This window comes from Eptesicus fuscus, chromosome 13, assembly GCF_027574615.1.
Source record: "Eptesicus fuscus isolate TK198812 chromosome 13, DD_ASM_mEF_20220401, whole genome shotgun sequence".
Taxonomy (NCBI): domain Eukaryota; kingdom Metazoa; phylum Chordata; class Mammalia; order Chiroptera; family Vespertilionidae; genus Eptesicus; species Eptesicus fuscus.
Window position 1 is genome coordinate 1,118,573 of NC_072485.1, and position 24,430 is coordinate 1,143,002.

The window sequence follows — 24,430 nt, forward strand, 5'->3', positions numbered from 1 at the left end:
TGATGGTGCTTCAGAGGAGACAGGGGCTTAGGAAAGTCCTGGCAGGGGGCGGGGGGAATTAACTGCCTCTGGCAGAGGAGATGACTGCTGAGCGGGATTCTAAGAAATAAGTCCAGGCCGACTGGCTTGGCTCAGTGGATAGAGCATTGGACCGAAGGGTCCTGGGTTCGACTCCAGTCAAGGGCTCCTCCCCAGCCTGGGCTCTGGTCAGGGCGCATGCAGGAGGCAACCAATCAATCATCGATCGATGTGTTTCTCTCACATCAATATTTCTCTCTGTCTTTCCCTCTCCCTTTCAATTCTCTCAAATCAATGGGAAAATATCCTCGGGCGAGGATGAAAGAAAGAGAGGGAGGGAGGGAGAGAGGTGGATGAGGAAGGGAGGGAGGGTGGTAGGAAGGGTGGGAGGGAGGGAGGGTCCAGGAAGGGAATTCCAGGCAGCAGGGACAATGGCACGTTTGCATTGTGAGAGATATTCTGAAAGGGGAGTAGAAAGGTCTGGGGAGAGGGAAGTGGAGTCACCCAATCAATGTGGGCTCAGATGTGGCATGTTGGGCCTGGGGACTCCTCTAGCCTCACCCCCTTCCTTCATCGTGGGAGGCAGAGGGGCCCCTGGCTGCAGTGACTGCCCCAGCTCAGAGCAGGTTCCCTCCCCCTGGGTAGGACAGTCCTGTCAGCTTTTTTAAATTTTTAGTTTGTTGTTGTTGTTTATTTCAGAGAGGAAGAGAGAGATAGAAATACCAATGATGAGAGGAAATCATTGATTGGCTGCCTCCTGCACAGCCCCACTGGGGATCACTACCACAACCCGGGCATGTGCCCTGACTGGGAATCGAACCATGATTTCTTAGTCCATAGGCCCATGCTCAACCACTCAGCCACACCAGGCGGGCCATGTCAGCTTTTTAGTAACATAGGATTTGACTGGCCTCTTGTGGACTGGGGTCCTGGGGTCGCACTCGCGTGCTCTGTCACCTGACCTCAGGATGGGTGCCAGGCGCTGGGGAGAAGTCTGGGCCACCTCTGCCCTGGCACAGCCCGGACAGGTGGCTGTGTGGAAGTGATCTCAGAGGCCAGGAAGGCCGGCCGCAGGGGTGAGTGGGCCCATTTCAAAGCTCGCAGACAGCGGGGGAGGGACTGGCGGAGAAATTGCAGTTGCTTCTCGTTGGCGAAAGCACCTAACTTGAGAGCTTGTGCAAGTCACTTCTCCAACCCGGGCTTCCTCTTGCCGCCTGGCAGGGTGCGGCCAGAATCTAAGGAGCTTCCTTCGCAAAGACTCCAGCCGCTCCTGCGCTCCTTGAGCCCCCAGGCCTTCACTGGCTGCTCACCCTTAGCAACCAAGGGAATTGACAGACAGACTGATAGGTGCTTTAGTCTCTCAGGGTGTTTGCGTTTTCAAAGAGAAAGCATAAAGCTGAAGAATCTTAAGAAAAACGATCTAATGGTGAAATGTTGTGCTCTCTGAGTTTACGGAGCCAAATACTGGCATCAGCCCTGGCCCGTGTGGCTCAGTGGATAGAGCATCGGCCCGCGGACGGAAGGGTCCTGAGTTCGATTCCAGTCAAGGGCACGTGCCAGGTTGTGGTCTTTATCCCCAGTGGGGGGTGTGCAGGAGGCAGCCAATCAATGATTCTCTCTCACCATTGATGTTTCTATCTCTCCCTCTCCCTTATTCTCTGAAATCAATAAAAATATATTTTTAAAGTAAAATTAAAAAACAACAAACAAATATTGGCATCCCTTCGGAGAGAAGGTGGCACCCAGAATGCCCCCAAAACTAGCTAGGATTTCAGGGGTTGGATTTCTTTCCATTTCCCACTCCCACCCTCCACCCCCATAAGAAACAAAGTTAGTCCATCTCCAGGCAAATACACAATCAGTCCTAGGTGGGACCCTCATCTAGCCCGTCAATAAGTCCCGGGGGCACAGCCAGGATGCTCCCGGCAGCTGGCCAGGTGGGTGCAGTCCCCTCCCTCAGTCCCCGAGCCGCAGGGTCGGAAGGGACGCGGGTGAGACAATGTCCGCTTCTTGCCGTCCTGCCGCCAGCCCACAGGCCTTCTGGACAGTCCCGACTCCAAAGCTCAGGCTGCCAGGCCCATCGACAGCCCTGGTGGCTGATGGCTTCGCCCTCGTAAGTGTGGCCCCGGAGGAAAGGAGAGAGGAAGAGAAGGGGAGGACTGGGGTGAGCTCAGTGTGGTCTCCCACACTCATCCTGGGCTTAGGTTGCAGGTTGGAGCCTGCTTCTCATCCCCATGGGCACCAGGAGGGCCCGTCAGTCCTGAGGAGAAAGTGTCTCCCTCTGCTAAGAGCACAACTGTGCCGCAGACAGGGCCGCACACGGCCAGCGGGCCCACCATGAGCAGTGTCATTGGCCGACGTCAAGGATGAAGACAGAGAGGCAGAAGACCAGGTTCCTGGTCCATCTTCATTAGCTAAGGGTCCCTGGACAAGGGATTTAATCCAGGTCTCTGTTCCCTTCTGCAAAATGGATTGCCATGGAGGATAACGCAGGACTGCCATGGGACTTCCTTGAGATGATAAACAGGAAGCATTTGTAAGATGTAGAACATGATCTAGATGTTTCACCAGATACACACTTCCTAGGTGACACACGCCTAGGACTCACCGCCCCTGCCACGAGCTCCCTACAGCTCACAAACCCCTCACAGCCATCAGGTCCAGACCCACACACATGTACGCACTGCCCACTGTATAAATATAGGTTTTATTAATGACGGTGAAATCCCACAAATCCCCTGGCCTCTCAGCGATGGGGAGAACCTGCGGGGGTGGGAGAAGGTAGAGCGGTCTCTGCACAGTAATGAAGAAGGAAAGAGGAGCCAGGCCGCGGTGGCCCCGTGGTGGAGCGTCCACCGATAAACCAGGTCACGTTCAATTCTTGGTCAGGGCACATGCCTGGGTTGCGGGCTCCATCCCCAATGGGGCGTGTGCAGGAGGCAGCCAAGTCATGACTCTCATCATTGATGTTTCTGTCCTCCTCTCCCTCTCCCTCCCTCTCTGAAACCAATAAAAATATATATGTTTATTAAAAAAGGGAAGAAAAGAGTCCTAGGGAAGGGCAGTCAGACATGGAATGAGCCTGGACCACCAGGAAAGCCAGACCCGCTCCCGGTGTCTGACCCTGGAGCTCAGGGCGCGCCCAGGGGAAGAGAGATGGGCAGGAGGGTGAATGAGCAGCACGCGGCGGGGAAGGACGGAGGCGTGAGAATGCCAGCGTGGACACAGGGCCCTGGTGGCAGTGCCAAGGCCAACGGGTGCCCCTGCTTGTGCTTGTGTCAGGCCCTGAACCCCAGGGAACGAATGCCCCGTGCCACCCCTGGCTCGGGAGGAAGGAAGCCTGGGGGGTAGAACCTACAGACCCGAAGATGCCCTGGACAACAGCTTCATCCTTCCTGTCAGAGCAGGACCCGGGAGGAGGGTGGCGCTGCCCTCCCCGCAGCGCCCGCCAGCACCAGGCCACCAACATGTTCCTCTGAGCCCGGGGGCAGCAGGTGTGAGGGCTGAGAGGCCTGGTCCCAGGTCTGTGCCTGGACTCCTGAGAGGCGGGCGTGGCAGGCCCGTGGGGGAGTAGAGGAGGACTCAGCCCAGAGTGGGGTGCGTTCTGCAGTCGGGGCCGGCGGGAGAGACAGAGACGTTATTGCAGAGATGCCACCAGGCCCTGCCCAGCCTGAAGGGCGGGAAGGGGACAGGGGCATCCCAGGGCCCCACGCGGCTCCCATCCCCAGGCCTGGGAGGGTGGTGCAGACAGAAACCCAGCTTCTGTCTGCAAGGGGGGGGGGGGGGGCGTGAAATCAAAATCAGCAAGGTGGGGGGGTGAAGGAGGAAGTCTGCCAGAGCCCTTCCTACCCATTCTGACGTCCACACGGGACTTCCAGGGACCCCATCAGGGCCCAGCCCTGGACCTCCACTTTATAACGGTGTTTACAATACTTGTGTGGTTGGGACCCCCAGAGGGGGCCACTTTGGTCAGTTGTAAATGGGGCGCAGAGAGCCTGGGGCTCCCAGGCAGACAGCAGAGGGGGTGCCAGGGCCGGAGGGAGCACGATGGCCCGTGGTCTTTGCATGCAGGCGTTGAAGAGAGAAGGGAGGAAGCTACAAACCACATCTCCCTGGAAGACTCCTGGGCACGGCATGGAGGGCTGCAGCCCGCACCAGACCCCGGCTGGGAGCACGGCCAGCTGGCCTGGGGGAGTGGACAGAGGGCAGGGCAGCTGGGCCAGCACCCAGGGTCCAAGTCCACAGGTTAAAACAGTCCCAAAGGGCTGGAGCCGGCTGCCTGCTGCGGGGGCCGGCCACTGCGGGGCCAGGCTCTATCTCTCCGACTTGACCCGGTACCTGAGCACGAGGTATGCCAGCAGCCGCAGGGCCAGGAAGAAGATGCCCAAGACCAGGAAGTCCACGTAGAGCTTGGCGTCCTCCACATCCAGCGCGCGGAGGATGCTCTGCGGCTCCCGGAACGGGCAGCGCTCCTCCCGGAACGGGCAGGCCAGGTCCCCGCGCCCCAGGCCGTACACGGTCAGGATCACACCCTCGAAGCCATACCTGGGCAAGCAGGGGCGTCAGAACGGGGGGCAGCATGGAGGTCCCTGCCCATCAGAGCGGGGGGCAGCGGGGAGGTCCCTGCCCATCAGAGCGGGGGGCAGCGGGGAGGTCCCTGCCCATCAGAGCGGGGGGCAGCGGGGAGGTCCCTGCCCATCAGAACGGGGGGCAGCGGGGAGGTCCCTGCCCATCAGAGCGGGGGGCAGCGGGGAGGTCCCTGCCCATCAGAGCGGGGGCAGCGGGGAGGTCCCTGCCCATCAGAACGGGGGGCAGCGGGGAGGTCCCTGCCCATCAGAACGGGGGGCAGCGGGGAGGTCCCTGCCCATCAGAGCGGGGGCAGCGGGGAGGTCACTGCTCCCCGAGCAGATGAACTCTGCCGCCCGGGGCTGGCCCCGCAGGAGCACCGGGCCGGTGGCCTGGGAGCCGGGGCCACACTGACCTGACGTAGGAGAGGTAGGAGCTCCACTGCAGGTAGGTGGGGATGGTCTTGAAGCTGACAAAGAAGCCGGAGAACAGGAGCACCGGGATGGCGGTCACCGGGCCCACAAACGTGGCCACCTGGAGGGGCCGGACCGTCCCAGTGACCAGCAGGCTTCCTGCAGGTCTCTCCCACTCCTGTGCCAGCCCGTGTCCTCCCCTCACGGGGCCCCCAGTGCCAGCCTTCCCACCTGCAGGGAGTTGGAGGCGGCTCCGATGAGCAGCCCCAGAGACTGGGCCACCAACGCCGTGGCCGTGGCCAGGGCCGAGAAGAGGAGGAAGCGGCTGGTCTCCGCGGGCTGGCCCGTCATCCAGTACACGATGCTGCAGTACATGGCGGGGCACACCACCTGCGGGCGGCACAGGCGGGCAGGGGGCTGGGGCGCAGCAGCCAGCCCCTCCCCTTCATCCAGGCAGGAGCCCCCCTCCCTGGCCACGTGACCCTCATGCCTCGCCAGGGCACACCTCCTCGAGGTCCCTGGACCGGAGGCAGAGCTTCCTCCCCGAGCTCCACGTCCTTCCCACCCCACCCGCTTCTGCCTCCCGTCGTTAACTGGTTAATTCTACACAGGAGTTTTGTCCCCATGAGTTATTACCTCCTGAAGGGCCCGGACTAAGCCTGCCACAGACAGCCCTGCCGGCTGTTCCCTGCACAAGGACACCTGGTCGAGAGGAAGCCCCCCAAAAAAGAGGCAGCGGAAGGCACCGGCCCAGCACAGCACCCACCCTGAGGAGACGCCCACCCTGAGGAGGGCACTGTGATGTGAATCCTCACCGGAGGACGTCTTCCCATTGATTTTAGAGTGGAAGGGACAGGGAGAGACAGAGAGACATGGATGTGAGAGAGACACATCAACTGGTTGCCTCCTGCATGCACCCCAGCCAGGGCCGGAGAACCTGCAACCAAGGTACGAGCCCTTGACCGGAATAGAACCCGGGACCCTTTAATCCACATGCTCTACCACTGAGCCACACCAGCCAGGGCAAGGGGCACCTTTGACTAATTCGCACAAAGGTGCCATATGGGTTACTGGGGGCCCTAGTGCTTGAAGCAGGGCGGCGGGGGCAACAACAACCCCAAATAGCTAACCGTCATTGGACCCGAGTGTGTGCCAGCACCATTCTCAGTACTTGACATGCATTAGCTCATTTAATTCTCACGACTGCTCCCCAGCTCGGTTCCACCATCATCCCATTTCACAGACGGGACTCTGAGGCAGGGGCATGCAGCAGCCTGCCCCGAGTCTCCCAGTGCTCCCAGCAGCAGGGTTCCAGAACCTGCACTGTTCTCTACACTTCAAATAAGATTCACGGAGTCGCCCTAGCCGGTTTGGCTCAGTGAGTAGAGCGTCAGCCTGCGGACCGAAGGGTCTCGGGTTTGATTCCAACCAAGGGCACATGCCTTGTGGGCTCGATCCCCAGTGTGGGATGTGCAGGAGGCAGCCAATCAATGATTCTCTCTCATCATTGATGTTTCTCTCTCTCTCTCCCTTGCCCTTCCTCTCTGAAATCAATAAAGAAATCTCTCTATATAAAAAAGAGGTAATATGCAAATTAGGCCAGGACTCCATAACAGGTCATGACCGGACAGGAGGAGGTTGCGCACGCAGGTGAGGCCTGGAGCAGAGACAGAGCCAGAGGCAGGGGGGCCTGCTCAAGCCGGCACGGCAGCTCAGGCGGTCCTGGAGCGGACACAGGCAGGGGGGCTGGCACCGTGTGGTGCTGGGCTCACGGCAGCTGCGAGGCCCAGGGCTCAGGCCTTGCAGCCCCTGTGGCTGGCAGTGGCAGCAGCAGCAGCGGGATGATGGGGGCGGTGCCTTCCCTGATCAGCCCAGTTGCCTCCCACAGAGGGAGTCCAGACTGTGGCTTAGGCCCAAGCCCCTTGGAGAGCGGGCCTAAGCATCAGTAGGACATCCCCTGAGGGCTCCAGGACTGTGAGAGGGAGCAGGCCAGGCAGAGGGGGCCCCCTCCAGTGCACAAATTTTCATTCACCGGGCCTCTAGTGTGTGTATATATATATATATATATATATATACACTAGAGGCCCAGTGCACGAAATTCATGCACTTGGGGAGCGTCCCTCAGCCCAGCCTGTGCCCTCTCGCAGTCTGGGAGCCCTTGGGGGATGTCCCACTGACAGCTTAGGCCTCCCACCATTGCCACTGCACTCGCCAATCATGAGCCCGGCTTTTGGCTGAGCCGCGCTCCCCCTGTGGGAGCACACTGACCACCAGGGGGCAGCTCCTGCGTTGAGCTGAAGGTCAGTATGGGTCATAGTGTCCGGTCGTTCTGCCACTCAGTCGATTTGCATATTAGCTTTTTATTATATAGGATATATATCTTACCTAATAATAGACAAACATGTAAATTGACCGTACCTCTGCTATGCCACCAGCCAATCAGGAGTGATATGCAAATTAACCCAACAAATATGGTGGTTAATTTGCATACACAGGCACCAAGTGACGGGGGTGGGACGCTTGTGTTGTCACCATGGCGACAATGCAGGCGTTCTGCCCTACCCCCGGTCTCTCAGGGCCTCTGGGCAGCGTGGGAAGACGGGGCCAGAGCGGAAAGAGGCGACTCCGGGGCCTGAGCAGAAAGGGGCGGGGCTGGAGTGGAAAGGCGGTGCCGGCAGCCAGGGAAAGGAAAGCCCATTCTAGCACGAATCTTCGTGCATCGGGCTTCTAGTTTATATACATACTAGTAGCCCGTTTGCACAAAGATTCGTGCAATAGACCTTCATTCACCTGGCTGCCTGCACCAGTTTTCTGCTGGCACCGGGGACCCAGGCCTTGGCTGTGGCCACTGCCTTCTGCCTTCTTTCAGGGTCGGGGCTTGGCCCTGGGTGGTGGCCTCGGGCTCGGCCGCACCCAGCGTCCCTCCTACCGATCGCAGGAGCCAACCCCCAGTGGTTTCCTGCGATCGGTGCAGGCACCCCGCTGGTGCCCAAGGCCGGGAAAGCCTTAGGCGGCTTTCCCGGCCTTGGGCTCCGCCACACCCCAATGTCCCCTGCAACGGTTTCCTGGTGGGCGTGGTTGGTGGGCGTGGCTTGGGCGTAGCAAAGGTGCAGTCAATTTGCATATTTGTCTATTATAAGGTAAGATTAAAAAAAGACCATCCATCTTGCTCACTACTACGTCCCTGCCTGGCACAGAGCTTGGCGCATGGCAGGTCCTCACTACCAATTTTTGAAGTGAGTAGAAGTAAAGGAAAAGATGTCGGGTGACAAGGGGGAAGGAGACAAGCAAGCAAGGCTGGAAGGAGCGAGAAGGGAGGGAAGGGGCGGGCAGGTGGGAGGGAGAGGCTCACCTGGAAGGGCACGTCGGCCATGGTCTTGGCCAGGTAATAGGCCTTGAGGCTGTACCAGTAGTTGAGATGCTCCCTCATGAAGACTGCCATCTCTAAGGGGACTGAGGACATGCAGCCATCAGGCTCCCGCCCCTGCCCATCACCCCGTCCCTGCCCAGCACCCCGCCCCTGCCCAGCACCCCGCCCCTGCCCAGCACCCCGCCCCTGCCCAGCCACCCCGCCCCTGCCCAGCACCCCGCCCCTGCCCAGCACCCTGCCCCTGCCCAGCCACCCCGCTCCTGCCAGCACCCCGCCCCTGCCCAGCACCCCGCCCCTACCCAGCCATCCCGCCCCTGCCCAGCACCCCCCCCCTGCCCAGCACCCCGCCCCTGCCCAGCACCCCACCCCTGCCCAGGCACCCCACCCCTGCCCAGCCACCCCGCCCCTGCCCAGCCACCCCGCCCCTGCCAGCACTCCGCCCCTGCCCAGTACTCTGCCCCTGCCCAGCACCCCCACCCCTGCCCAGCATCCCGCCCCTACCCAACCACCCCACCATGCCAGGACCCTGTTCCTGCCATCACCCCGCCCCTGCCCAGCACCCCGCCCCTGCCCGGGCAGCTCTGCTCACAGGTGAGCACGGTGGGCATCAGGGCAGCGAACATGAGGAAGAGCATGGAGAAGAAGAGGCAGCCCGTGTTGTTAAAGACCTTGCTGGCGTCGTCTCCGATGTGCAGGTAGAGGAGGCCAATGAGCACACCAATCACCACGTGGGACACGAACCGCAGGTGGGTCAGGACCTGTGGACAAGGTCATCGCTAGGGGCGGGGTGGCCACAGGCTGGGACGGGCAGCCGGGCTGGGGCAGGAGCTCAGAGCTGCCCTCCCCGGCACAGGGGCCCCAAGGGTGCTGCTGGGATCCTGTGCCCCACGAGGCTCGGCCTGCGCCTGCCTCCTCTCCCCCAGCCTGAGGCCTCACCGTGTCCCTGAGGATGGACAGGAAGGTCCGCCTGAAGAGGATGCAGAACTGAGTGAGGGTGCTGGTGGCAAAGCTGTGGCTCTCAATGGGGTCTACGTCCTGGGGAGAGGAAATTGGGTCCATGACCACCGACACACCCAGCCACCCACACCCAGCCACCCACACCCAGCCACCCACACCCAGCCACCACACACCCAGCCACCCACACCCAGCCACCACACACCCAGCCACACACACCCAGCCACACACACCCAGCCACCACATACCCAGCCACCCACACCCAGCCACCCACACCCAGCCACCCACACACCCAGCCACCCACACCCAGCCACCACACACCCAGCCACCCACACCCAGCCACCACACACCCAGCCACACACACCCAGCCACACACACCCAGCCACACACACCCAGCCACACACACCCAGCCACCCACACCCAGCCACCACACACCCAGCCACACACACCCAGCCACCCACACACCCAGCCACCCACACCCAGCCACCCACACCCAGCCACCCACACACCCAGCCACCCACACCCAGCCACCCACACCCAGCCACCCACACCCAGCCACCCACACCCAGCCACCACACACCCAGCCACACACACCCAGCCACCCACACACCCAGCCACCCACACCCAGCCACCCACACCCAGCCACCACACACCCAGCCACACACACCCAGCCACCCACACCCAGCCACCACACACCCAGCCACCCACACCCAGCCACCCATACCCAGCCACCCACACACCCAGCCACCCATACCCAGCCACCCACACCCAGCCACCACACACCCAGCCACCACACACCCAGCCACCCACACCCAGCCACCCACACCCAGCCACCCCACACCCAGCCACCCACACCCAGCCACGACACACCCAGCCACGACACACCCAGCCACCCACACCCAGCCACCCACACGCAGCCACCCACACCCAGCCACCCACACCCAGCCACCCACACGCAGCCACCCACACCCAGCCACGACACACCCAGCCACCCACACCCAGCCACCCACACCCAGCCACCCACACACCCACACACACACCCACCCACACACCCAGCCACCACACACCCACCCAGCCACCACGCACCCACCCACACCCAGCCACCACACACCCACCCACACACCCAGCCACACTCAGCCTCCCACACACCCACCCACACCCAGCCACCATGCGCCCACCCACCGAGCACCCAGCCCAGGCATGGACCCAGGGCCCTTGGCCAGGGCAGGGTGTGTGTCTACAGGAGGAGGACTGATCACCACTGAGCTGTGTGCCTGGAAGCCGGCTCAGGGTGTGAATTCCAAGGAGACACGGAGAGACAGGAGGAGGGATAACCACTTGGGATGGAGGAGACAGGAAGGGAGTCAGGAACACCCAGGAGGGCCCTGGTAGGTCAGTCACTTCTCTTCTCTTCAGTCCATCATCAAACATGTGCCCTACCTCGCCGGCTGGCTCAGTGGATGGAGTGTCGGCCTGAGGACCAAAGGGTCCCGGGTTCGATTCTGGTCAAGGGCACGTGCACTGGTGACGGGCTCCTCCCGGCCTGCCCTCGTCAGGGCTCGTGCAGGAGGCAACCAATCGATGTGTTTCTCTCACATCGACGTTTCTCTCTGTCTTCCCCTCTCCCACTCTCTCTAAAATCAATGGGAAAATGTCCTCGGGGGAGGAGTAACAAACACACACACATTTATTCTAAGGGTGTAATACCTTTATGCCACCACTTATTTTAAAAAGTGTATTTTTATTGATTCCAGAGAGGAAGGGAGAGGGAGGGAGAGAAACATCAATGATGAGAGAGAATCACTGATCAGCTGCCTCCTGCACGCCCCACACTGGGGATGGAGCCCGCATCCCGGGCACGTGCCCTGACAGGGAATCGAACCGTGACCTCCTGGTTCACAGGTCGATGCTCGCCACTGAGCCCCGCGGCCGGCCGGGCCCCTCTTTCACAGTAACACTCCGTGACGATGACAACGGGGACAGCAGGCGCGCACTGGGGAGGAAAGCGGGCGCTGAGGGGCACCTGCGGCACCAGCTGCTGCCAAGAGCGTTCCGTGATGGTCTCCGTCGCCCCAGCAGCACCTCCGGTGGGAGCACAGCCGGCGCACGGCACACGGCACAGGCCGGCAGCGGCACTGTGCTGGCACGTGGACAACACCTATCGTCGCTCAGCGAGAGCTCCCTGAGGAAGCCCTGGCCAGTCCCTCAGTGGTTAGAGCGCCAGCCCTCGCTCACGGGGCAGGGGTTCGATGCCTGGCCCAGGGCAGGTTCCTGGGACACAGGCTCCAACGCCAGCCTGATAGCGTCTCTCACATCAGTGTGTCTCTCTCCCTCTCTACCCCGCCCTTCCACTCCATCTAAAAGCAATGAAAAGTATCCTTGGGTGAGGATTAAAAAGAACAGTAAACATTTCAAACGCTGACGCTGACGCTGACGGCCGCCCGGCCCCAGTGCGGCCAGCCCGGCTGGGTGCCTCTGAGGCAGCCTCCTTGGCGGGGCCTTTACCCTGACCCTCCCCTCTCCCCTCTGCTCTCCGCCGCTTCGCCCTTACTCACCAGAGGGCAAGGGGGGCAGGGGGCCCGGGCCTCATTCTTCTCCAGGCTCTTCTCCTCCGTCATGGCGCACAGCCCGTCCTGCACCGCCCGGAACAGCATGGGGTTCAGGTCTCCGTACTCGCCAGAGGCCACCTCGATAACTGGGGGACACCGAGCGGGGCGCGTGGCTAAGCTCTAGCCTCGGTTCCCCAGGGCACGCTGGGTGTAAGGTGAAGGTGGGGAGCATGACCCCAGCCCCCAGCTCAGCCCCTCAGCGCCCAGCCCTGCCCCCCGCCACTCACTGAAGTCGGCTGGGTTGTGGTAGGTGGGGCAGTGCAAGCCCAGGCCCTTCAGGTAGGGGATCAGCTTGGTGACCAGGCCCTTGAATATGCACTGGCCCTGGCTCAGGATGTAGAGCTGGAGGAGCGGGTGAGGAAGACAAGCCGTGGTGCGGGCGGCCAGCAGCCCCGCGTGGGCCCTGCCCTCGCCCATCGCAGCCGGGCAGCTCTGAGGCCAGAGACACTCACCTTGTCAAACATCTCGAAGAGCTTGGCACTGGGCTGGTGGATGGTGCAGATGACGGTGCGGCCGCCCTGGGCCAGCGACTTCATGAGGGACACCACCTGGAAGCAGGACGCGCTGTCCAGACCACTGTCCAGAGAGAGGCCCCGGGGAGGGGAGGCGTGTGAGTTGGGTGGAGCCTGGAAAAGGGAGCGCTTGGGGTGGGACAGCTACTATACAGGGGCTGGGGCTGGCGGGAAGGGGTCCCTCCGCCGCCCCTCTGCCCTGTACACACTATGATGCAGACGTTTGGAGGGACCAAGCCCAATGTGACAAGCATATATTGAGCACCTATGGAATGCCAGGCACTGGGATCACAATGAGGAATAAGTCAGAGGCAGAGAAGTGCATGGATCCTTTGCAATCACGTGGAACATGCTGTGGAAACATGGAGTGAGAGAGGTGGAGGATTCAGCCCTTCTGCACGAGGGTATTGCAGGGAAGTGAGAGAAGGTTCTGGAAGGAGAACACGCTAAGCCGGGTGAAGGGGAAAGGCAGACATGGTGGGGAAGGGCATTCCGGGCAGAAGACACAGCACGTGCAAAGCTTAGAGGCATGAATCACATGGCCCAACTCAGGGATTCTAAGCAACTCGATATTAGAGTGTAACATACAGGACAGCGTGCAGCAGGATGTGCGGGCAGAGCAGGGCCTGTGAGTCCTGCCTTTATGCTGAAGGCAAATGGTGTCATACGTGTTCTCAGTGGGGGAGAGCATCGCCAGGCTTGGCTTTTTTTTTAAATCCTCACCAGAGGACATTTTCCCATTGGTTTTAGGGAGAGGGGAAGAGAGAGGGAAAGATAGAAACATTGATGTGAGAGAAACACATCGATTGGTTGCCTCCTGCATGAGTCCTGACCAGGGCCCAGGAGAAGTCTGCAACCCAGGTTCGTGCCCTTGACCGGAATCAAAGCCAGGACCCTTTGGTCTCTATCCACTGAGCCACACCGGCCAGGGCTGAACGTGGCTTTTAGGAAGCTCATTGCGTGGCGGCTTGGAGGAAGGATGGGCCGGGAGAGGCCGGAGGTGAGGACAGAGGAGCAGGTTGCAGAAATGCGGGCAATGGTTGGCGGTGCCCTGAACTTAGCGCCGGCGCTGGGGAGGGGCCGGGTGAGGCTAGAGGTGGAGAAGGAGGCAGATCTGCAGGGCGTGGTGACTGGCTGCGGCGAGAGAAGGAGAGGGAGGCATCAGGCAGGAGGACACGGTTTCTGCCTGTGGAGGACGGGCTGCGCAGCCCCGGGCCTGGCAGGGAGAGAGGCGTGAGCCTCATCCTGGCCCGGAGGCTGAGGGCAGGCCTGGGCTCCACAGCCACGGTGCCGCCCGCCGGGCTCAGCGGGGAAGCGGGAGAGCTACCTGGTGGGCTCGTCGAAGAACATGACGGGCGGGTTGTTGACCAGCTCCAGGGCGATGGCCAGGCGCTTCCGCTGCCCGCCCGAGAGCAGGGCTGTCCTCGTGTGGGAGCAGGACATCAGGCCCAGCGCCGTCAGGATCTCCGTCACCTGCCCGGCCCCCAACCCCAGTCAGCTCAGAGCCTCTGCTTCCCTGGCACCACCCCAATTTATTTATTTATTTTAAAAAATATATCTTTATTGATTTCAGAGAGGAAGGGAGAGGGAGAGAGAGAGATGGAAACATCAGTGAAGAGAGAGAATCGTTGATCGGCTGCCTCCTGCACGCCCCCTAGTGGAGACCAAGCCGGCAGCCTGGGCAGTGCCCTGACTGCAGAATCGAACTGTGACCTCCGGCTCATCGGCTGATGTTCACCATTGAGCCATGTTGGCCAGGCTGGCCGACCCCAACTTCAGCGTCTCCCTTAAGGCTAGGGCGCCAGTCTTACACACCACTCTTCCACCCCCCGACTCAGGGCCTCAGAACACAGTAGCACCAAAAAGGATGGCCGTCCCATCCCTACCCTTCCCCTGCCCCACTCACCAGCTCCTTCTTCACCTCTTGCTTCTCACTCAGCTTCAGGTTGGCAGAGACCTGAGGCCCAGAGAACAGGCGGGTCAGCTGTGCGTGAGCGGAGGCCCTTGATCCTTAGCCCAGGAGGAGGGTGGGGCTGGAGGGGCGCTGGGAGGAGGGCCGCCAGCCTCACCATCATGGCCTCCCACACGGTGAGGTGCGGCAGCAGCAGGTCGTCCTGCATGATGTAGCAGGACATCTTGCGGAAGGTCCTCAGCTCCCGCGGCCTCCCGTTGACCAGGATCTGCCCCTTCATTCCCGACTCCCTGCAGCGGCGTCATTGGGGATGGGGGTCAAGGCTGCTTCAGACACCTGCTGGGCTCCCCGGGGGTGGGGGTCCTCCTCCCTGGGCCCTGCCCCACTCCACCCAGCGTCGTCCTCACCTGTATCCTGCCAAGATGTTCATGAACGTGGACTTGCCAGCCCCTGAGGGGCCCATGATGCCGATGAGCTCCCGGCGGCAGAATTTACCCGACAGGCACTTGAGGAGGGTCTTATAACCTGCAGGGACCGAGGGAGGAATGTTGGCTACGGGCTGGAGTGAGCAGAGGCCTCCGGACTTGGAGGAGCCGCCATGACTGTCAGGGCGATGGGCAGTCCTTGCTCAGCAGAAGCGGGAGGACCTGCAGAGCCCAGAAACGACCACTGCACCGTCGGGGTGCCAGCGTGAGCCGGCCCTGGCCGGGGTGGTGCAGTGGCTAGAGTGTAGGCCTGTGGACTGAAGGGTCCCGGGTTCCATTCTGGTCAAGGGCACATGCCTGGGTTGCAGGCTCCCTCCCCAGTGGGGGGCGTGCAGGAGGCAGCTGATGATCGGCGATTCTCTCTCATCACTGATGTTTCTATCTCTTTCTCCCCCTCCCTTCCTCTCTGAAATCAATAAAAATAGATTTTTTTTTAAAGTACCAGAGGTGGCAATGCTCTTCTGAAAGCATGGGGAAACCCCACATCTCATGGCTGGGCATGGGGACAGGTCAAGGTTATAGACAGCTGTCAGTCACGCTCTCACCCCTCCAGAAGGCTTTCCCACTGACCCAGCCCAGCTGCTGGGCAGCCCCTGGGTTCCCGGAGCACTTCTCACCGCCAGCATGGCTGGTATTTGCTTGTGCCCGTCGCTCCCCCTCCTCCAGCCCCTCAGCCAGTGAGCTCCTGGGGCAGTCTTTGTCTTCCTCATCTTGTAGCCTCGGCAGACTGTCTGGCAACTAGATGCTCCATAGTGTTTGCTCCAGGGACATGTGTTCTCAGAGCTTGGGCCTCGTCCTGAAAGGCCATCTTCTCTGTGGGCACTCTGCCCCGGGCTTGGATCTGCAGCCCCTAACGCGGCCCAGTAAAAGCTCACCGTCATTCACTCATCGGAAGGCAGAATAGGCACTGGGTTAGAGTCAGGTGAATCTAGGTTCAATTCTAGCTCCAGCCCTAGCTGGTGTGGCTCAGTGGATAGAGCATCGGCCTGCAGACTAAAGGGTCCCAGGTTCGATTCCAGTCAAGGGCACATGCCCAGGTTGTGGGCTCCATCCCCAGTAGGGGATGTGCAAATGTAATCAATTAAAAAATAAAATATAGAATTAAATAATCTATGTAAAGCATATGACAGCCTACTAAAAAGGTGACATCATATTATTAATTCTATTTGACAAATGTTATTGATATCTATTATATTCCAGACAGTGGTCAAAACAATGAGAAAGACACAGCTCCTGTACTCAAGAAGCTCACAATCTAGGTAAAAAAGATCTGAGGAGCCCTAGCCGGTGTGGCTCAGTGGCTAGAGCGTCGGCCTGCAGACTGAAGGGTCCAGGTTTGATTCCGGGCAAGGGCACATGCCCAGGTTGTGGGCTCGATCCCCAGTTGGGGGCGTGCAGGAGGCAGCCGATCAATGATACTCTCTCATCATTGATGTTTCTATCTCTCTCTCCCTCTTCCTTCCTCTCTGAAATCAAATAAAAATATATTTTAAAAAAAAAGATCTGAGGAAAGATCTATAAGGGTTACAACAAAAGTACATGCCCGGCCGCTGTTGCTCAGTGGTTGAGTGTTGACCCATGAACCAGGAAGTAACTGGTTCAGCCCAGTTAGGGCACATGCCTGGGTTGCAGGCTCCCTCCCCAGCAAGGGATCTCTGAAATCAATAAAAATATATACATGTATATATTTTTATTGATTTCAGAAATGAAGGGAGAGGGAGAGGGAGAGAGAGAGAAACATCAATGATGAGAGAGAATCATTGATTAGCTGCCTCCTACATGCCCCCTATGGGGATTGAGCCTGCAACCCGTGCATGTCTCTAATCGGGAATTGAACCATGACCTCCTGGTTCCTGGATCAACACTCAACCACTGAGCCATGCCCAGCTGGGCAATAAAAATATATTGTTTAAAAAGTATAAATAATGTACAATGCAGATGCAGACAATGGGACTGATCAGGGTAAAGGGCAAGGGGAAATCAGGAATGGCTTCATGGAAGAGGTGGTATTTGCTCTAAGTCTTGAAGGAAAAGCAGATTCCAAAATGGAAAGGGAAGGCAGAAGTCCTCCAGGCTCTGGGAGGAAAAGCTCTCCCTCCAGGCACATCTCTGTAATACAATCCAGGGAGCCGCGGGCAGTGACTGCCGGGGTCACCTGGTGAGATGGGGGTGGAGAGAAGGACGGCGCCAATGAGGTGGGCCTGGCCTGTGGTGCTTGCAGACCTGGCTCTGTGAGGCCAAACCACCAATCCCCTGCCAGGTCCTTTCTCACTGTCCTCCGCTCTGACCCCCACAGAGCCCAGGTCCCTCTCCACTCTGTCTCCTTAGCAGAGACAGTGACAGCACCCCGCTGTGCCCTGGGACGCCCTGTCTGGGGGGACAGCTGCTGCCACGGGGGTCCTGAGCGCACCACCTGCCGGGTGGTGCTTCACAGCTCATGTGGCCTCTCTGAGTGTCCGCCACCCGCCAGTTACCCGCTCAGGAGGCAACACGCTGCCTTCCAAAATACACTCAGGGCTGAATCCGCGCAGGCTAATTCCATTTTCCTCAACTGATAACGCAAACTGAATGAAGAAATTGGTGAAAATTTGAAAGTTAAAATAAAAAAGAAAAAGAAAAAGATGGCAGTGGCTCCCAGGATATTCCAAAGCACTCAGTTTTATGCTGATGGGTGCTGACCCCCCCCCCAGGGGGGATGCGTGCATTTATCAGATCCAGACCCACCCGGTCAGCCTCCCCGTGGGCCGGGGGTAGGGAGCGGGGTGGGCGCCAGCGGCAAAAACAAAACAACAACTAACAAAGCTTTGGTTTTATCAGTCGGACCTATAGTTTGGGATCCAGGTTGTGATAAGAAAATCTCTCAGAAAAGTATTGCCCTTTGGCTAACATCCCCAAAGCACGTTCGCCTGGGGGTTGGAACTAGTTGGTACACAGCACTAAGAAGAGCACACGCTACACAGATTCCAGAGGAAAGCCTCTGCGGCGCATTTACAGCGTTCCCCACCTCTGCTGCTGCTGCAGCGACAAGGATGAAGCCCCTGGGGCCGGGGGTGCCCAGTGACCCCCCCACCCCACTCCCAGGCCACAGGGCACGCTGCTTCCCGGGGAGGGGGGGCACCTGGTGGACCAGAAGGCGTGCCTCTGCCCCGGGCAGGGGAGAGCTGGAGGCAAGGCGCCTCCCCCCCCACCGGACTGCGTGCTGGCGCCTAAGCCAGGCACCTTTCGCTCGCCTCGCACAGAGCATTCCCACGGATCACCTCGGAGCTTCGCAACAAGCCTGCGTGGGGCATCTTGTCATCCCAGCGTACAGATGAGGACAGTGAGGCCAGGCGAGGGGAAGCAGCCTTCCCAAGGTCACTTCTCTTTTTAAAAAAATATATGTATTTTTTATTGATTTCAGAGAAGAGGGGAGAGGGAGAGAGAAGCATCCATGATGAGAGAGGATCATTGATCGGCTGCCCACGGGATCAAGCCTGTGCCCTGACTGGAAATTGAACCATGACCTCCTGGTTTGTAGGCGCACACTCAACCACTGAGCCACGCTGGCCGGGCAAGGCCACACATCTTACAAGTGGCTGGGAACCCACGTCGGGGATTCCTGCTGGACCACAACTACTCAGCGTGGAAGGGACCTGCCAGGCCTCCGGGCAGCGGAGAACCAGAGTTCTAGTCCCACCGAAGGAACTCTGCGATTTTACGTCAATCGTCCAGAGTCTCCACGTCCTTAACTATGAAATAAAGACAGCAATAGCGCCTACCAAGGGTATAATAGGGCTATTGTGAATATTGAGGTAATTAATTAAAAAGTGTTTTAAGAGATCAACCAATGAAGTTGTATGTGTATATGCATAACCCCTGGACACAGACGATGGGGAGGTAAGGGCCTGAGGGCAGGGGGCGGACGGAGCGGGCAGGAAGAGGTTAATGGGGGCGGGGAGGAGAACCTATGTAATGCTTTCAACAATAAAGATTTACTTTAAAAAAGTGTTTTGCCCCGGCCCCGGCTGTGTGTCTCACTGGTTAGAGTGCTGGCCTGCCCACCAAAAGGTGGGAGTTGGAGTCCCAGTCAAGGGCATGTATCTGGGTTGCAGGTTCAATCATGGCCCTGGGTGGGGCATGTGCGGGAGGCAACCAATCGATGTGTCTCTCTCACATTTGATGTTTCTCTCTCTCTCTGCCTCCATCCCTCCCTTCCTTCCTTCCACTCTTTCTAAAAAAAGACACAAAAACAATGGGGGGAAGTATTTTGCTCTGGCTGGCGTGGCTCAGTTGGTTGGAACATGGTCCCATTCACTGAAGGGTTGCAGGTTTGCTTCCTGGTCAGGGCACATATGTAGGTTGTGGGTTCGATCCCCAGTTGGGGCACATACAGGAAGGAACCAATCCATGTTTCTCTCACATGTTTTTCTCTCTCCTTCTCCCTTCCTCTCTCTCTAAAATCAATAAAAACAAATCCTCAGGTGAGGATTTTTTTTAAATATTTTACAGAGAGGAAGGGAGAGGGATAGAAAGCTAGAAACATCGACCAGCTGCCTCCTGCACATCCCCCACTGGGGACATGCCCACAACCAATGTACATGCCCTTGACCGAATCGAACCTGGGACCTTTCAGTCCGCAGACCGACGCTCTATCCACTGAGCCAAACCGGTTTCGGCAGGTGAGGATTTTTTTTTAAGTTAAAAAGGTGTTTGAAAACAAACATCACCTACACTTAGGGAAGACTGGTGAAAAGGTGGAGAGCTCCCTCTCCACACCCCTTGCTTTTCCCCTTCTGCCTACCTAGGGTTCTCTTCTGCCTTTAGAGAAAGAGAGATTTGAGTGGAAAGAGGAGTTAGAGAGAGGACAGAAGGCAGAGAAAGGGGCAAGGACGAAAGAGTCAGCAGAAGGGACAGCAGAGCAATGGGGCTGGCGAGGCCAGAGGCATGAGGGCCGGGGGGGGGGGGGGGGGCGGTTTGCAGCTGGTAGGTTGGAGCACCCGGAGAGCTGGGCCATCTCACCACCTTTCCTTTTCACCTCCACTTCTCCTCAGAGCTGTGCCGAAAGGAGCGGGTAAGGAGATCACCGCTACCCCACTGCCCAGAGCTGGTCTCAGAGCTGAGGGGCTGCTTAGGGACAGGGTGCTGAGCAGGGAGCCCAGATGCCTCCCGTCCCATTGGCTCGAGCTCTGGAGTGAGGGTGGGGAATGCAGAGACCCCGAGATCTATTCTTCAGCCTCAGAGAACAGCATCCCAGCTTCACTCCCGACCCACACCATCCTAGCCCACTCGGCCCAGGGCAGGAGATGTGGGGGTGGTCAGGTGCAGAGGCTGGGAGCCCCAGACCTTACCCAAATGTCCTGAGGGGGAAGTTAAGAGAGAACAGCTGTGAGCAAAGAGGGGCTGGTAGTAATGTGACAGCTCAGGGAGTCACGTGGCCGGCCTGACAGCTCAGCTGCTGAGGGAACTTCAGGGGCTGATCTGATCACACCCCGCACGGCAGGTGTTTGCGAGTGCCCTCCGTGAGCCCTGCCCGCTGTTCTTACGCACCTGGGGTGGCACCCCTCAGATGCCTGCTGGGGGAACCCTCTTTTTCAGACCCAAGGCTCCAAAAGTCCCCATCGTTATCTTGTTGCCACTTCTATGCACTGTAAATGTTAAATTCCAGAGGCTTCCCACATCGCGTTCCTCCACTTCCCTGACGTAGCCCTCCTCACGTTCTCTCTCCTTTGACTCTAAACGCATGAAAAGACCGGAGCATTTTCTCAGTTTGTTGAGATCCTGCTTCTGGGCAAGTCCTCAGTTGCAGGAAACTCTTACAGATTTTATCTATGTGGACATTCGTATGTTGACAGAAAAAATACACGGAGAGCCGTAAAACCTGGCTTCTGGGCCCAACTCTACCACTTATTAGCTGTGTGACATGCGTCAAGCTGCTCAACTTCCCTATTAGTTACACGGGTTGTCATCTCTCCTGACCAACCACCCGCCTCCCCGCTCTGCAGGACTTCGGCAGGAAGGGGACAAGGCACAGGAATGAGAACATCTTAAAAACGAGCAGCGCTGCCTGGCCCTGTGCTCAGGGGTTGAGCATCCTCCCCCGACCCAGGAGGTCCCTGGTTCAATTCCCTGTCAGGGCACACGCCGGGGCTTCGGGCTTGGTCCCCAGTGTGGGGCGTGCAGGAGGCAGCTGATGGGTGTTTCTGTATCGCTCTCCCTCTCCCTTCCTCTCTGAAATCAATAAAAACATATTTTTTAAAACTAGCAGTATTCTAGAGTACAAGGTTATTTGCTAAACACACACACACACACACACACACACACACACACACACACCCTTCTGCCGGCCCTCAAAGGCAGGAATCCTCCCTAAAAACGAAGAAAACTCCTCATTGAGCAGAGGAAAGCGTCAGTGACCAAGGGAGCCTGGTGCCCCCAGAGCTCCCACGCGCGGAGAGACCCCGCCCCTGGCACCTCCGCTGCGGGGCTGAGGCTTCCGTGTGCCCACGGGGCAGGCTTTGCAGAAGGGCACACCCAGGCCTCCTGCTCATTGCGGGGCGCGGGGGCCCAGCTTCCCGCCACCTGCTCCCCCCCGCACGCCCCCCGCTCCCTACCGCGCCTTCGCCAGCAGGGCCCCTCGCGCACGGAGTAGGACAGCTCCACGAACTCCACGTCCACGGCCGAGCGCTTGGGGAGGTGGGAGAAGCGCTGCGCCTCGGTGATGTGGTTCTCCACCTTCTTCAGGTGCGCGGTCAGCACGGGGGGCTCCGGCCCGGCCTCCAGCGCCCCGGCCGCGGCCACCGCCCCGGCTCCCAGCCCGCAGCCCGCGGCCTCCAGCGCCTTCGCCGCCATCGCCTGCGGTGCGGGGCCGGCTCAGTGCGGGGACCCGGGCCGGTCAGAGCCCCCGTTCCGAATCCTGCCTCCGCCCCGCTCCCGCCCCCCTCTCCGGCGGAGGCACCCCGCTCCCCGCCGCCGGAGCCTCGCCCTCTCCGCGCCCCGCACCCGGCGCAGCGCCGACCTCGCCTCGGACCCGCAGCCCCGCCCGGTCCTCCTCCGGCGGCTCCAGTGTCCCCGCAGCACCGGGGATGGGCCGGTGGGGCGGCGGGAGGGTGACCGCCGGGAGGTCGGGGAAGCGGGGGCAGGAGGCTCCACCCGTCCCGGGCGCTGCGCCTGGCCCCTCCCGCCGGCGCCCCGCGTCTCGCGCCCCGGGCGCTCCCCGCAGACCGGGGCACCCCGAGCCCCACCCCCAGCCCCAGGCCCCCGCGGGGCTCCCCCACCCGCGCGCCGCGTCACCTTGAGGCGCCCCGGGCGGGCCGAGCCGGATGCTCCGCGCAGTCACCGCCGGGGATGGGGCCTCCGGCTGCGGCACCCGATCCGGCGCCCGGTCCCCGCAGCGCGGGCCGGAGCGGGGCGGGGCGGGGCGGGCGCAGGGGTCCCCGGGCGGGGGGTGCCCCTTTGCGCGGGGAGGTCAGGGCCCTTCGCCGCGGGGCTACGCGCACGGGTCCCCGACCCCGGTCCTCCGGCCCGTCCTCCCGACCGCCGGGCGACGCGCCCCGCTCGGAGCGCCTCTCGGCCCCGCGTCCTTAAAGGGCCGGCGCCGCCGCAGCCGCGGGGCGGGGCGGGAGGAGGAGGCGAGCGGCGCCGGCCACGCGGCCCGAGCGCACGGCGTGGACCGGCGGGCGGCCGGCGGCGAAGGGCGGTGGGGGCAGGTCCCCGCACGGGCCAGACAGTGGGGCGGGTTGGGGCGCAGATCCCCACCCTCTCAGGGGACTGAGCTGTCGGCCAGTCGGCACCCCGCGCCCCGCCAGCCCGCTCTCCGGTCCGGGCCCAGGGAGTCCCCGAACTGGGCGAGAAGGCTCCGAGAGCGAGAGCCCTGGCCCTCCGCCGCCCACGCCGCCCTCCCGGAGGCCGGGCCGGGGCGGGCAGGGCGCGGTGGGGGGCGTGCAGGCAGCTCCCAGCGGGGCCCCGACGCCCTGAGCGGGCCGGGCTGCCGGGACAGGCGCCGCCTGGGGCTGCCTTCTCTGCTTTTTGAATCCTCACCCAAGGATGTGTTCCCATTGGGTTTTATTTTATTTTATTTTATTTTTTAGAAAAGCGGTGTCAGCCGTGTTGCCTTTATTGTTACTTTAAATATAGTTTTATGGATTTCAGAGAGGAGGGGAGAGGGAGAGACAGAAACATCAATGATGAGGGAGAATCATGGATGGGCTGCCTGCACGCCCCCCACTGGGATCGAACCCGCAACCCTGGCAGGTGCCGTGACCGAGAATAGAACCCGGGACCCTCCAGTCCGCAGGCCGATGCTCTCTCCACTGAGCAACCCAGCCAGGCTCCTGAGGCCTCTTCTCATCACAGGTGCACCTCTCCCCCAGGCCTCAAGCACAGCTTCCCGGAGCGCCCCGGGCCTCCCCCTGCCCCGCTCTCGCAGGCAACCCCTCCGGCCCCTCCGGCCCCACCGGCCCCAGCCCGGCTGCACGGGAAGTAGGTTAGGCCGCTGGGACACGTGACCTCAGCGTTTCCGTCCCACCTGTCACTCGGCAGAGGCTGGTGGGAGAGGAGGCTGCTCTTCCCTGTGACAGAGGAGAGGTTACTAGCGGTCAAACCTCTCCCCCACTCCTCCCTCCTCGCCCAGCCTCCCCACAGCCTGGAGGGGGCGCCCCCTGCAGGACAGCCCCAGGGTCCACCCTGTGGGGGTGCGGTTCGGGTGGTTTGGGAGCCGGCCCTCCCGCCCTTCTCCCTCCCCCTGCGCGCGGCCACCATTCCTCCAGACCCGATTCTCCAGGTTCTCCTCCATAGGAGCTCAGAAGGAGCCCCCCAGGCGTGCCATGTGAAAGCGGGTTGTTATGAGTCAAAGGTGTTCACACAAAACCACTCCGACCTGGGAAGGACTTGTGAGTTTGTTTGAGCCAAACTGTCGACATGTGCCGGGAAGCGGAACCCCAACGGATTGAGATAATGCTCTGGAGAATGGCGGGTTACATCTGTATTTATACATTGCCATCAAAGGAGGGACGGAGGTGGGTACATGAGATCCATTGGTGATAGACTAGAGAGGCGGGAGAAAGCAAAGCGGGAAACCCCTGGGATTGGAGAAAAAGTAAAATGACGGACACACACTTAGGTGGGTGCAGGGACAATTAACATGATAATGAAGGAATCTGTGGTCTCTGTCCTGGCACCCAGCACATTTGGTTGTGCCCTAAGGGCTCCAGAAAAAGGGGAAGTTACAAGTTACCCAGACATTTCAAGGGTGTGTTACCATAGATGCAAAAAGACAGGTGGGCTCAGTTCAGGTAAAGGTTGACCTTGTCAGTGCAGATACCGGCCTAGGAGGTGACTGCCCACCATCACTGCTTTAGTTAAAGTTCCATTTCAGACCATCCTTTGTGGTGACTTTAGGTCTCTGAGTCTGCAAGACCGCCATGCAGGCCTCCCCTGAGCTGTCAGGTCAGCATGTGGCCCCTTTCATCCACAAAGGCAACCAAAACTCTGCAGGCTCAAGAGAACACCCCCATCACCACCACCCTCAACCACCTAGAGGAATTTGAAGTAGAGGACTTCCTACAAGAAGAGATTATCAGAGATAACCCTTTTCACCTATCTATAGGGCAAGGC

The 24,430-nt window shown here is 60.2% G+C and overlaps 1 protein-coding gene across 1 annotated transcript; it reads right to left on the reverse strand.

Moving 5' to 3' along the window:
• Nucleotides 1–3,856: 3,856 nt before the first annotated feature.
• ABCG4 (ATP binding cassette subfamily G member 4) lies at nt 3,857–22,188 on the reverse strand. The gene is made up of 15 exons (XM_054725060.1): nt 22,109–22,188; nt 21,430–21,670; nt 14,762–14,879; nt 14,512–14,644; nt 14,349–14,399; nt 13,770–13,915; nt 12,383–12,506; nt 12,158–12,272; nt 11,877–12,016; nt 9,304–9,402; nt 8,957–9,125; nt 8,350–8,450; nt 5,229–5,387; nt 5,000–5,118; nt 3,857–4,563 (listed from the first exon to the last, which is right to left on the reverse strand). Exons 2-15 carry the CDS (start codon nt 21,665–21,667, stop codon nt 4,332–4,334), a joined length of 1,944 nt encoding a protein of 647 aa, XP_054581035.1. The 5' UTR covers nt 21,668–21,670; nt 22,109–22,188; the 3' UTR covers nt 3,857–4,331.
• Nucleotides 22,189–24,430: the final 2,242 nt, after the last annotated feature.